This window comes from Sebastes fasciatus, chromosome 20, assembly GCF_043250625.1.
Source record: "Sebastes fasciatus isolate fSebFas1 chromosome 20, fSebFas1.pri, whole genome shotgun sequence".
Classification (NCBI taxonomy): domain Eukaryota; kingdom Metazoa; phylum Chordata; class Actinopteri; order Perciformes; family Sebastidae; genus Sebastes; species Sebastes fasciatus.
In genome coordinates this window covers 25,366,436-25,380,957 of record NC_133814.1, presented here as the reverse complement: position 1 = coordinate 25,380,957, position 14,522 = coordinate 25,366,436, and the positions used below count along the sequence as shown (strand labels likewise).

The window sequence follows — 14,522 nt, the reverse complement described above, 5'->3', positions numbered from 1 at the left end:
GTCATTGTGTGTTTATTTGTGGTATGGTATGGTATGGTATGGTATGGTATGGTATGGTAGTGTGTCCTGTGCCCGGTAGGCCCGTTTAGTAATCCATCCGTGTTGCTAGCACTTTGCGCTGCTCTACCATCACGGTGTGTTTGTGTGTGAAAATCACTACATACAGTAAGTGCAGTCCATTTTCCATTTACCAATACTTCTACTACAACAACAACAACCACACTCAGTCCTCAGATGAACCGGACCACAGTCTATCATCTCCGAATGGTGTTTATGCTATTTTACAGTCTGCCGGCATCCAGCCGAGTCAGCACACTGCTGATGTGAAGTACTGGCGCCGGTCCAGGAGCAGTAGTGCTGGAGTAAGTAAGGTCACATGACTCACTCTCACAGAGTGGATCAGACTAACTTATGCATGGACACATTACGCAACGCAAACTAGTGTTTGTAAACACAGAAGTAATATCAGTGATATGTGGGAGATGAATACCGGCGAGGGGGAAGAATGACATTAAGTGTTTTATTGGTGGGATGATTTGGTTTGGCTGCTATCTGCCAGAAAGAGACAAGTGTTTGTCTCGCTTCCTAATCTATGAGTCATAAGCCAGCTGCACGGAGAATGAATTGGTAACGAAGGAAAAGGTGACTGTGACTGACGCAGGATCATTTTCTCTGCATCACTTTATATTTTGGCACCACAATAATGTAAAGCTAATGCAGACGAATACTGTAAAAACATCGTCAGTCCTTCTCTTAAGAGCTGTGAAAGGACTTGTTTACATCATTGACAGAAGATGGAGGAACAAAATGACACACTAACACGTACCCGCAGGTCTCCGTTGGCCAGGTGTGGGTGTTGGTGTCCGGGGTAGGTGCCGTAGATGGGCTCTTTGCAGTAAATCTTAATTACGCAGCGGTCCTGAACGTCCCGCGGGTCCTCCAGCTCATAGAAGACATTACGGGTCTCGTCTTTGATCAGCAGAGCCGTGTTGGGAGACCTGGACATCAATAATCATCAAAACAAAAAAAATCAAACACTGATAAATAGTCCTCGCAAAGACAATTTCAGCACCTATTACCCGCTAATAACCAGTGATGTGCAGACGAGCAGGGGAACGGGAAGGTCTTTAAACTGCACGAGGCGCCATTAAAGAGAGAATCAACTGGACGCAGCCTCGTATTGAATTCATCATAATGTGAGTGTGGAGTAAAGAGAGTCCTGCTGACTATAACAATGTGAATTTATGTGTATCGCATTATACAGAAAACCTATAACTAGCACCGTAATGAAAATACCTATTGATCTTTGGACCCAATTGTTGAATATACACATGTTGAGGAATATCACATACTGCAAAACCAGAGGCCTGTAATACGAAGCAGGATTTGGCATTAGCGAAGTAACTTCAGGTTTAACCCTTCAGGGTTTTCCGTCCTACGAAGGTGGATCACCATGGTAACTGATGCTGGGTAGATCACCATGGTAACTGATGCTGAACAGCTAACCTGCTCCGTAGCAGGTTATGTTCCAGATAAGAGATCAACTCGTATAAAAGCACCGCCTACTGACCAATCAGAGCTCTGTGCGGGGATCGTATGATAATATTACACACATATGAAGAAGTTTAAGTCATAATCCAGACTAAAAACAACACCGTTTAAACTGACAGATGCAGGAAGAACAGCTGGATTTATTGCTGTGATTGTTTACCGCTTTGAATTATGTTTTCATACTTATTTTCTTACTCGCTCTTGAGTCCGTTTCACAGCGCCGGAGACAGGGACGCAGCTGAAAGAAGGCTGAAATGGTCACACACGCCTAATCAGTGTTAAAGGGCATAATAAAGTGTAATCCTTTCATCCATTACACTTCCAAAAAATGTATATATTTAGACGATACTATCTGACTTGTGAGTGTTGCGTTAAATTAATAAGTCTGTTAATTTACGCATTCACACATCGGGAGTTTTTTCTTTTGCCAGCTGTCCTTCCTACATTTAGCAGCTTCAACTGTGTTCATTTTAGTCTGGATTACGTGTTTAACTTCTTCCTATTAGTCTAATATAGTTCGCTCTTCCTTTGTAAAATGTGCCGCTCTGCCTGTCTGTCTGCAAATCTGTAGACTTGTCCGTGTCTGTGATTGGTCAGATGCTGCAAACACCGCCCCGTTCATGTGAACGCGCTCACAGCCAGACTGAGAAACCCTGGGTTGATTTACCGAGTTGATAACCACCATCGTAGGACCGCTTAGCGGGATCTCGTTTGTTAGGTTTTAGTGAAGCCAGGTATCGAGAAGATACCCTGGTTATGTTGAACTCGCTTCGTAGTCCAGGCCTCAGGTCAGGAGGGAACTGGAAGTGATGAAATGCTAATTCAATTTCGGGTTTTAGGGCTCATTCCTGTAGCGCTCTATACAAACTTAACAGCACATTGGATCCTCCCAAATATTGAATGTTGCCAGATTACATCGCTAATAACTGATTTACGCTAAATTGGCTTGTCAAAATAAACTCTAAAATGAGCATCCGTAGGCTACACAAGGTTATGAAAAGCTCCGGTTAGTAACACAGTGGAGGAAACGCCCACTCAGAGCCTCAAGCTTCACTGTTTCCACAAATAAATCCAAAAATGCTTTTATCCTCTCTTGAAAAATGTGAACAATAGCTGTAGTTTATATTTCCTTGAACAAACAATGAGGACAATTCAGATTATGATTTTGAAGCATTGACTCTAAAGATGAGATTTTATGCATTTCCACGAAGAGCTATTTTACACCTCCTTTAGCTTTATTGATCTGCATCTGTTTGTTTCCTGCTTTCATTTTCCATCTGTTTACAACACATTATTATTTCAAGTCTGAGGATGAAAACGGCACCTTGTGATTGATCTGTGCTGCAGATGTTTATAAAACATCTAGGCCAATCAATGAGCATGTAGACAGATCAATAACTAGTGTACATAAAAATGTTTCCTTTTATTTAGAGTGAGTTTTTACCGGCGTACCTGAGCATGGCCATGGTGAGCCTCTGGGGGAACATGTGCACGATGAGGGCCCTCAGAGTATCCAGGCTGGTCAGCTCGTGGGTCAGGTGGACCCGGCGAGTCTCCTCCCCAAGCTGGAGGAACAAGATCCCTGCATTTATGGATGGGGAGGAGCAATGAGGGAGATCCACGATGGTTGAAGGGGGGTAATGAAGTTTAGAGTCAGGGATGGAAGTAGAGAGTGGAGGCACAATGTTTCACCTCAAAATATTTGTTTTTGTGTCCACTGAGCGTGTAAAGAGTCAACTAAATACTAATTTTAGCTTGAACACGACCTCCTAACATACAACCACCAACACTCCCAGAAAGTTACAGTAGGTTTAGGCAACACAACCGCTTAGTTAGGATTAGGAAAAGATAGTGGTTGACTTTAACTTCACTGACTAGTGACTCACGGGACTCGTCACTTTTAGCTTCACACGGGACACAAACAGCGGTCTCCAGGTTGAAAGACTTGTTTGACCCATCCACCACCCGCCCTCAACGGACGCTCACGCTATTAATATTACGTCACTTGCTCTGACCGTAGAGTAATGACGTGTTTACATTGGAGTTAACTGAAAACTCAGTTTGTTACATACTGTCGCTAAAGGGTGCCTCCGTACGTTGGTTTGTGATGCTGAGGGGCGCTGCCTTATCAGAGGTATTTGACGAGTTGGAAGTGAGAACGGGTTGGGTAGTGTTGTCTCAAATCGCACACGGCTGTAATGTACTCAGTAGATCAGCTGGTGATAGTCAGCCACAGACATCACGCCGTATCGGCAGTAATTCAGTAAGTACGGAAGTACACAAATTGAGACGCAGCATTGGTCTTTGCAAATAGAGATCAACGCTTTCCAAACTCTTGACAGTTGATTTCTGTATTTACATGTGGGGGGGAGCTGAAGAATGTGATGCTGCCTTGTAGTTCAGGAGTACAAGGTTTTACACAGATTCAAAATGTATTGCATTTATTGCAACACACACTTTAGACTGGGATCATAATCAATCGGGTGTAACGATCCATCGATATATCAACTGAATGATGATCAACGGTCCAATATCATCGATGCAATGTGAAAACATCGATATATATATATATATATCATCATCTTTAAGATGCGCCTTTATTTTGAAATTGCCATGGCACGTCTGTTTAACCATTTCCTAAACATCCAAACGGAGCTAGCGGAGTTTTGGTAATTCATTCGGCAAGGACGGCCGCACGGAGATGAGCTGACGTTGTGATGAAACTGATGATTTACACCCCTAACAATCAAATGATAGTATAAAAAGGAGACTGAATATACAATTTACAGACTCTTTAGCGTTTAAAGATGCTATTTTGATCCTCGCATGTGACCTGTATCCTGTGACGGTCTCAAAGTAAACTTGATAATGACGTTTTTCCTGTCACTTCTGCTAACCAACACTACTCCTAAAGCAGCTTGTAACATTCCTTCTCCTCTGTGCCAACGCATTATGACACCTGAAGTCCCACGAAACGACACATAATTATCATCCTCATATTAGCTGGAAGCTGCATCAGTAATGTGAGCAGATTCTCTCCAGTGTGTCAGGTAATATCAAGTGTTGAAAGAGAAATTTAACTCGCTGATAGATGTTGTTATGGTGGTAAATGGTGCTTAGAAACCTTTTCCATTAAAAAGAGAAGCTGTTTCTATATGAATTACCTTAAACCGATATCAAAATGAATATTTTATCACCAAAGCTTCAATATAAGTTTGAGAACTGTTTTAGAAAAATGTGAAATTCTTAACATATGCTCTGTCAAGTCCTTTTCTAACCTCCTCACATGAGAGATGGATACTTTATTAAGAAGCAGATGATTTTGCTTCTTTCCAGAGCCGTTAATCAAAGATGACAGGTAGCTCGGCGAGATCATTTGGAATCGTTAAACTGTTTGTGTTCAGCGTTCCTACAGACCGAAGTCTGACTTTGACTTGACACTCAGAGGGCTGAGCTCAGCCACAACTAATGTGTCTTTGTCCAAAACATCAAACAAGATTAATAGTTTAGTTGCGCGGACACGTCCAGCGTGTGATTGGCTCTGAGCTTGTCAATCAAAGAGATGTAACTATAGGGATTTTTACATCATTATTCTCACCGTCATTGAAAAACAAAATAAAATAATGATGGTGTGATTTATGCTGGAATCTGTACCAAACAAAGATGTTTTCTGAAGTCTGTAGAATATAATGTGTAGGTTGGGACATCTCTGAAGCACCAAGATATTTAATTAAACAGCGCTAAATTTAAATATTGTGCCTCCTGGGATTTGAAAATTGGAGTCGACCATATTGCGATTTCAATAAAATGTCTAATTGTTCCGCCCTACATGAAGCTCAAGCTTTACAGCACCTCTCGCCCGGCCCTCACCTCCAACATAGTCCCACCATATCACATCCAGTCACATCGTATCATGTCAACTCATGTTACATTCTTTTGGGGCAGAGAAAATGTATTTGTCACTTTTCATGCACAGCAGATGTGCATGAACATTCAATTTCAGCGACCAAACTAAAAAACCATGCTAAGCTAACTCTTGTATTTGCTCATCTTTGTGATTGAACTGTAGCTGGTGTATCAGATGGACCCATATAGTATCACTGAAGTCACAGTGTAGCTCAGAGTGTAGGTGTCTGACCTGGCGCCCGCAGCTTTGCCTGGCTGGATGAGCGGGCCAGCGGCAGGCTCTGGCGAAGCCGGTTCATCCGGTTAAAGCCGATGGGCATATCAGGCTCCGACATGGTCTCCAGATTTTCAGCTGACGCAAACGATACCCTGCTGGCCTGGTCAGCGAGTGCCGGCTGTGTCGGGCTGAGTCGAGTCACACGTGGCGTTCGAGTCTGCAAGACGCAAGATAAGAAGTTCAGAGAGGGAATAAAACAGGTAGAGATGATGCTGATCTATTCCTGCTGTGATGGCGATACAGTAATCAATGAGTTGACACCAAAAAATGTAGAACACACAAACAAAGTGGCCTCGGGAAATCAATGCGAGGAAACAAAAGAGCGACTGAAAGAGAAAGCTTTTAGCACACAGGCACAAAAAAACAGTTCACCTCAGACAAAAGCAGCCTTTACATCTTCCTCCTCCAACAGAGAGGAAGATAAAATTAGAGCGCCTCAGACGGAGCAGCAGCCGGGTTAAACAGACTCACAGTCAAAACACACGCAGACTGCCCTCAGAATAGTCTACCTGCATTAATAATGACGGACTAAAACTATTGAACAATGCTTCAATTACATTTTCAAAAAGAGGAGAGTGTAGAAACGAGGATAGAACCGATCAGCAGCGGATGTCTCTGAAGATAAAATAAATGTTTTTCTACAGCTACTAGAAAAGTGCTCTAACCGGAGCAAACACGAGCGTTGTAATGCTAACGACTGCAACAAAGCCTTCATCCCTAATCCAGATTACCAGCGATGTTTCACCTGTCCAATCTGAACCACTGGGGAGCCCAAAATTGTGAAGGACCTCTCATTACAGCACTACCAGGAGCTGCTGCTGCAGCAGGTTGGCTTTTAATGAATCCTCGCTGACAGACATTTTCCAGCCCAAAGAATACAGTAATGAGCTCCCACAGTGCCGCGTGAAGCCGGCTCCGGCTCGCCTTACGCATCTGTGGTCTTTGCTCAGTCCTCACAAGCGCTGTATGGGCGCCGTTTGATTTCTTGAGGCGACGACAAGCTGGGAGCGTGCAGGCGTGGCACTCAGCCACCACGCATGTGTGCACAAACACGGAGGGAACACTCACACATCCTGTCAAAAGACATGAAGGATCAAATGCACATGTATGCACACACATATAATCTGTTGCACCAAATTATCTCTTGTGGCTTTGCTACATTAATAGTAGGGCTGGGATGATTCACCTATCTCCTGATTCTATACTATCTCGATACAGGGGTGCCGATTCAATATGTATTGCGATTCGATCTTGTGATTTATTGCAATTTTTGTTCACTTCTTTAACACTAGACCTTGGGAACAAGTTGAATCATACACTCCTAGGGATTTTAATTGGGAAAATATCTATTTAATACGGAACGGATATGTCGTCACGTTACTCAGACTACCACAATAAAAGCAGTAACTTCATTCTACCTCCACATAGACTCAAATGAAGCAGATATATTGATTCTGGCATTAAAAAATCTATTTTTAAATCATAAAAAAGTAGGTGAATCGATTTTTTTCCCACCCCTAACATGGAGGAAACACTCTGTCAAAAGACATGATGGATAAAATGTACATGCATGCACACACAAAATCTGTTGTGGCTTTGCTACATTAAAAGTGTTTTGAGAGTCCTTAAAATGTTGAAACAAGCGCACACATCTCCCAACACTGACAACAGGCTGGCAGATTATGTGTGCTGCCTCTCATATGTTCAGAGATTTACGGTCTCGGCTGGTGCTCGTCAGCCAGACGCCGCACACCTTCTGCCTGCAACCCGCACAACAGTGGAGCTACCGAGGAGGAGAGAACGCAGCAAACGGGAATTATAAAGTTAGTGTTTAGTGAAGTGTGACTAAAAAGAGAGAGCAGATAGAGGTTATGCCGGTGCTTATATGCACAGGAGAAATGAAACATGGAGGAAGAAGAGAATAACAAACAGGAGGAGAGAAACTCATAGATGGATGAAGCGATGCGTTCTCTAACTTTTTCCTAACTAGTTTCGATTTTCTCCTGGATTTGCTGCAGAGGAACTTTTCTTCAGGTGGAAAGAAAGAAAGAAAGAAAGAAAGAGAAAGAAAGCTTGGCTAACGCTGGTGTTTTATTTCCCACAGTAACAGTCAATAATCCTTCCCACAGGACGTCTCAGAGGACCTCGTCTGTCTCACTCTCTTCTGGCAATCATCCACGGATGCTGCTGTTGTCATATTTAAGTGGCTTCTGTTGCAGTGATGTCTTTACAGGAAACGGTTGATAAGAATCACCACAATCACACTTATAGATTTCATGGAACATAGACTCTGTTTACACTTTGGTTTTAAAATGTGTCTTGAGCGATCGGATCACAAGAGTAAACAACCACCAAGACCACAGACTGTACATAAGAAGTGGACATAGTCTCCGTGACGTCTCCCGTTGGTTTGTGAACTGCCGTTTTGAAGCCTCGAGTTCGGCATTTTGGCCGTCGCCACAAAATCATGTCCTACATGATTGTAAATGGAATATCTTTGGGTTTTTGGGCTGTTGGTCAACTAAAACAAGACATCTGAAGACGTCAACGACCAAATGATTAATCGATTGAGAAAATAATCATTAGTTGCAGCCCTATATAAATCTTATCGGCGCCGTCAGTCGGGACAACGTTATCAGCTGTAACCGCCGTATGAGAGCAGTGCAGAGCGGCGTCCCTGAGCTAGCCAATGGGGCATTCACATGCAGCTGGCCCGGCCACGTAAACAAAGCAAGAAGAAGCTCTGATTACAACAAACGGAAGGAGAGAGACTTCATTCTCTGCTCAGGTAGACATGACTCCTCTATATCTTTACATAGACAATAGTTGTTGATGCTACATTAATGCTCTGGATATTGAATAGAAACCCAGATACAATTGAGCAACGAGTAACAATGCTGTAAAATAAGTTGAAAGTCTAGAGGTTCATATCCGCCGCTATAAGGTCCAGCTGTGTTTGGCTTTAATACCTTCAGGGTGTTCACAGTAAAAAGCCCACTCAAACAGTCATCAGGACACATAATGGACCACACAAAGGTCTCCGAAGTTGCTACAAAATGTGCATAAAAGCACCCAAAACACAGTCACAGAAAAGGTCTATTTATATTTTCTTGCATGAAGGACTCCATGAATTTCATGAGGGCAGAACAAGTCGTGCAGATTCCTGGTTGCTTCTGCAGCTTGAAATTGAATCGTAATCAGTGAAGGAAGACGATGAAAAGAGGTGGATAATTTAACTTGTCCCAGCGTCCTGTCTGACTGGGGTCCACTCACGAATAGAGCTGTCAAGTTTCCATTAACGAGCTTTTATGTAGAAGACGTTCTCGAGTCTATTTGTCACATTTTTTTATATTTTTCTGCCAGAAATCTTTTTTCTGTGTTTCCCAGCAGAGACGCCGGTTCGCTGGGAGCTTTTTAAAACAGGTTTGACCGCACGAGCAGCCTCCGATCTCACTCCAACATCGTGACACCAAACCCAGATGGTGTTGTAATCACATCATTATTCCATGATGAATGAAAATATCCTGAAATAAGCATTACATTTGTTTTATTCTCATTTCATCACCACAGACTATAATAACAGTATTTAATCAGAGAGCATAATGTTTGATTTTATGGGTGTAATTTGATATAATAATTGAAATAATCAGCTCGTCTAACATCGTGAGGTTTAACTCAACTAGTCATTTTGTTATTTTCCCTCCATAACAATTAACAAACAGCTGGCAGCATACCAACCGTGTCCCACCACAACCACAGAGAGCAGCGAACGCTGTATAATCCGGCCTGGCAGAGCTGCTGATAATCACAACAGCAACAACCTTGAGACAAACAAAGCTGCTCGTAGTCACTCTTAACGGCACGCTGAGAGAAACCTTGGTTGTCATTATTACTTTTACTGCATCAGGTAAGCTTTATTATTGTTGCCAACATCTGGCTGGGTGAGTGGCAGCTGCTGGAGTATCGGCACATTATGTGGAGGGTTGGTGAGTCGGAGATGAGGAGTGGAGGTGATCAAATTAAAATATAACCACAGTTATAGTCTGAAATGAATTGTGGACTAATTAGTCCATTATACAGTAGGGCTGTCAATCGATTCAAATATTTAATCACGATTAATCACATGATTGTCTATAGTTAAAGGCAGGGTTGACGATGTTCTCCAGTCTACACTATTTGTTCTATTGGTTGAAATGGTCTTTACACCCCGACAGCGATCCATTACTGATGAGCTCTGAAAAAGGAAAAGAGACATCATCTGTAGCTGCTGTAATCCTGTAAAAACGTCTACCAATCACTGCCTCGCGGTGCGCTTGGAAAGAACCAATCAGATGCCTCCCTGCTCGTACTCTACCCTTGGCGTGCACCAGCCTGAACTCAAAGCGCGTCGCCGCCGCACGTTTCCTGGAGAACGGAAGATAAAAGTCAGCCCTGCAGTAGCACTGCCGCGGTTACTTGTCATGAGGTAGCGTTGTTGAGTTGAGGTCCTCTCTCCGCTCTGTGTCTGTGAAGTAGTTACGATGCGACGGTGCTCGTGCATGTGTGTCTACTTTCAAATTATGCTAGCTTTCCAACATCGTCGACCCTATCTTTAACCACAATGAATCGCAAATTAATCACATTTTGTATCTGTCCAAAATGTACCTTAAAGGGAGATTTGTCAAGTATTTAATACTCTTATCAACATGGGAGTGGACTACGAAGTGCTACACACCGGTCCTTTAAGGAAACTTACTTGAGGAAATGTAACTCGTTACTTTCCACCACTGTTGATGTAATTTCCTAATTTTATGAGAACAGTTTGCTGCCAAAGATGATGCATTACTTCGTTTATTCAGCTGTAAAACACGGTTAAATACAAATATGTTTATATGATTGGTGTACTTTTTACACAACATTACCCTCCCAAATCTCAAATAAGTCTATTTAAATTAGTTCATAAGAGGTCTAACAGGGAGGTAGACGTTTCTTTGCCTGTGAATGACAAAAGGAATTTAGATCTGTTCGTTGATAGCTGCTGATAACATATAAAAGATTAAATATTTCATAATTAGGTTTAAATATCACGAGAAGAAAAAAGAAAAATATTTGAAAGGGGAAAAAAATGGTTGATTTTGCAATTATTATTATTAATTTACACGTCCAGAGTCGGGTCTGTGGGAGCCCAAACAAGAATGAATCGATCAATAATAGTTGCAGCCACAATCACATGCGATGCCGCATGCTGCTACCTACAAACAGGGTGACATCATCAGCACTATTATGTAAGGTATGGTTAACATCCAACCACTTATAATGTGAATAACCTCCTACTGAGTAGACACATTAAATACCATCTTCCATTATGTACAGTTGACCCTTACCTCTACTTCCAGCACGTTGTTAAGCATGAAAAGAGCTCCATGGTTTACTCTTTAGAGCGTCATTAGCTCCTCTCCTTGACACGCTGATATAAGAACTCTTTATAGAGGCTTGTTAATCCACCGCCGCTCTTTCTATTCAACCTGTACGTCGTCTTTATCCTTCACTGAGTGCTACTGTATAACGCCACATAACTCCAGCAGAGACTGGCTGGTCAGACACACATTTCCCACCAAGCTAACACACAACGTGTTGATTGATGAGGCAGCTGTGCACAGCTGTAACATGCAACCCCCGACACCCAGCTGCCACCCCGTCAAACTGTGAGATTTCACGGGCATTACGGCTGCGTTAGTGTGGCATTCCTTTCCAGTGAGACTGATAATCGAGAGAGCATCTGAATGTCTAACAGTCAACAGAGCGTTGCTGGTGAGATCCTGCGTCACGTCGTATGGATCGTCATTTACAATGCAGCCATTACCGACTGTCGACACGTCTTTACAACAATAGCCTGAGGGAGGAGAGGCGGCAGACACGCTCACTATATCCACAGACCTGAGCCATTACAGCAGAGCAACTGGAGGTTAATTGCCTTGCTCAAGGGCACTTGTTTTTAAGAGAGAGGAAGGAAAAGCTCCTGTTCACTTCCCTGTCCCCGGTATTCCCAGCTGAACTCAGCATTGATCCGAGTTTTATAGACTGAGTGCGATGATTGGAGTCTGGGTTTGACCTTCACATCTCCAGATAGGATGTGTGTGACCTCCTGATGTTTTATTGTAGTTATAAAATAAACACCCTCGTGCAGAGGTGGAAGAAGTGAAAGATAATGTACAGCAAGGCGGACATTATTACAAAATGAACCATGACAGACAAGGTGAGCAAGACCCCGACAGGAAGCAAGCTTTACGTTATCCCGCAATTTGACAAAAGAAATAATAGCTTGATAGTCTTCTTGCTACAGAGATCACAACTACATCCATAGCAGCAGTCTGCTATAAAGAAATAACAGACCGTAGACACATATCTGGAGGTCAGAGGTCAAGGGACCCCTTTGAAAATGGCCATGACAGTTTTTCCTCCTTAAAGGGACTGTTTGTGACTTTTTAAGCGTATAAATGTACCGGGTCGGGACACATGCGCGCTCGCATATGCGCGTTCGCGTGTGGCCGCTGCCTCTCCTCCTCTGCCTGCTTGCCTTCACTCAGTCCGGGCGCGTGTTCTCGCGGTCTCGCTCCACCTCTAGACGTGAACGCGCGCTCACTCCACACTGCAGAAGAGTTAGTTTAGCTCTGAGAATATCTAGTGAATGTACAGTGGACGTTTGTGCAGAAATAACTGCTGCAGCTTTTCCTGCCTCAGCGCAGGCTGAGGCAGGAAAAGCCAACACTAGGATCAGCATTGATTCATGGAGAGACCTTCGTCTGGTCAGCTAACATTACTGCCAAGCAGCTGAAATATAGAGTGATATTGTGGTTTTAGCTGACGTCTGTCGCCTCACTGTTTTGAGTGATGCTCGTTCAGGTATATTTAGAGCGAGCAAGCGCGAGCTCGACGCTGACTTTCGTTGATTTCAAGGCCACAGGTGTCGCTGTTAACAAGCATTTCTGAAAGTTACAAATAGTCCCTTTAACATTTAGCATTATTTAACCTCCTCCTCCGATGGATTCAAAAGTTCAAAAGTATTAGCATCAAAATAAAGGTACTAGTCATAATGCAGAATGGCACATTTCAAAATGATATATATTATATATTACTGGAGATTATAATTATTGATGCATGATTGTGTTCATCACTTTAACCTCTTAAAGTCCCGTACCTTTAGGACGCCGGCAGTCTTTAATGTCTTTCACAATAACACCAACAGACTAACAGATCGAGGCAGCGGTAGACCAGCATCTCCCGCGTTCTGTGAGGTCAAATTACTGTTTTTGTCGCTGGACTCTGGTGGCGTTGAAGAGATAGATAGATAGCTTAGATAACCGCTTCAGTTCCCCGTCAGAATGGGCTGTCTGACGGCGAGATAAAGTGGTGAAAATATTCTAAATATAGCGAACACTTAAACTGATATAGATTTTTTTTGGTGTCTAAAATGCATCCACAGCAGTACATTACTTTGCTCCCGTGCTGCTACTCCAAACACCATCTACTGTAGGTAATATACTGACTATGGAGAATTACCTCAAACAACCACACTGAGAAACACTCAAACTATCCCTTTAAATAAACATCCTTAGTTACTTCCCACCACTGCTCTTGTGAGCCACAGAGTCATCCAAGCCTACAGTGTAAACACGGCGTTCATTCCCGCTTCGTCTCTACATCACTTCTGATATTTAGCCGACACTGAAAGATAATTGTCTTCCACATAAAGCCTAGTGGGAACTTTTCATCCTGTTATAGCTTTTCCACCAGCATTATTAATGTGCAGCCTGCTAAGCAAACCTTGTAGTCTTGGCAGATGGCGGTGAAGTGTCAATAAGTGATTTTGGCCACGTGCCTCAGCACCGTGCCAGCCGGCGAGCCGGTCGGGGGAGCACTGCAGCGGTCGGACTCCTAAGCCTTTTAGCGGTTGAAAAAACTCCCGCTATTCTCAGAGTCAGATTGGGGAATAGCGATTTTCCACTGAGCATCATATCAACAGCAAAACAGCACGAGGGCAACAAAAGCGTTAGTCTGAATGGGTTGGAGTTCAGCTAGCTCACTGGGACGTATATGGCGGCGGATGTCTGGGGAGGCCTCTCTGTATAGAACACGCTCCGGTCACATTCTGTATACCAGACCATGAGAAGCTTCCAGCCTCCCTGAAGTGACACTAATCCTCTAAAAAGTTGGTTTGTGGATGTTTGCAGACGACTCTATTTGTTATCGCAGCATCTTGTTTATGACTGCTGGGTAAAGAATCACAATGGTAACTCTCAAATATAGATTTTTTACAGTGCAGTTTGGAAAGTCACTGAAAAGCCGTGATGCAAACATACATGATCCAAAGAGAGAACAAAAAACTGGATTCATCTGTGTGCTGGAAAAATGCAAACATGCTGCACATTCCTAAGGTCATGACAGGTTACACTCATTGCCCTTAAGGCCTATTTGTGTTTCGTTGTTGCATACTTAGTCAACGAACTTGTAGCCTCTATTTGAGGACAAGTAACCCTAAAAAGGACAGAAGTGTCAGTCAGACAGACAATATGAGATATATGACTGTGAGCATGCACGCAAGGGTATAAATGTCGCGAAACGGAGAGACTCAGGGCTCTCAGCCCTGAACATTTATGTTGATGGTTGTTTGTTTGCCCACTTGCAAGTGTTTATTAAACCTTTAAAAGACTCTCTCTTGATTTTCGAGTCCTTCTTTACAGAAATTGCCTCCACAATCTGAGGCATGAATGATTGGGATACCTGGTTGATTAGACAAATAATCAGCATG

The 14,522-nt window shown here is 43.0% G+C and overlaps 1 protein-coding gene across 10 annotated transcripts in view; it reads right to left on the bottom strand.

Annotated features, from left to right (window-relative positions):
* The window catches only part of srcin1b (SRC kinase signaling inhibitor 1b), a 124,552-nt gene that overhangs the window by 33,472 nt on the left and 76,558 nt on the right, over positions 1–14,522 (bottom strand). For 9 of the 10 annotated variants that reach the window (XM_074618897.1, XM_074618899.1, XM_074618898.1 and 6 more), the window contains 3 exons: positions 5,690–5,891; positions 3,004–3,133; positions 827–998 (listed from right to left, as the gene is read on the bottom strand). In XM_074618897.1, the coding sequence (XP_074474998.1) occupies positions 827–998; positions 3,004–3,133; positions 5,690–5,891 (504 nt within the window). Of the gene's footprint in view, positions 1–826; positions 999–3,003; positions 3,134–5,689; positions 5,892–14,522 lie in introns of those variants that run through there. The other variant, XM_074618905.1, reaches the window with a different exon arrangement.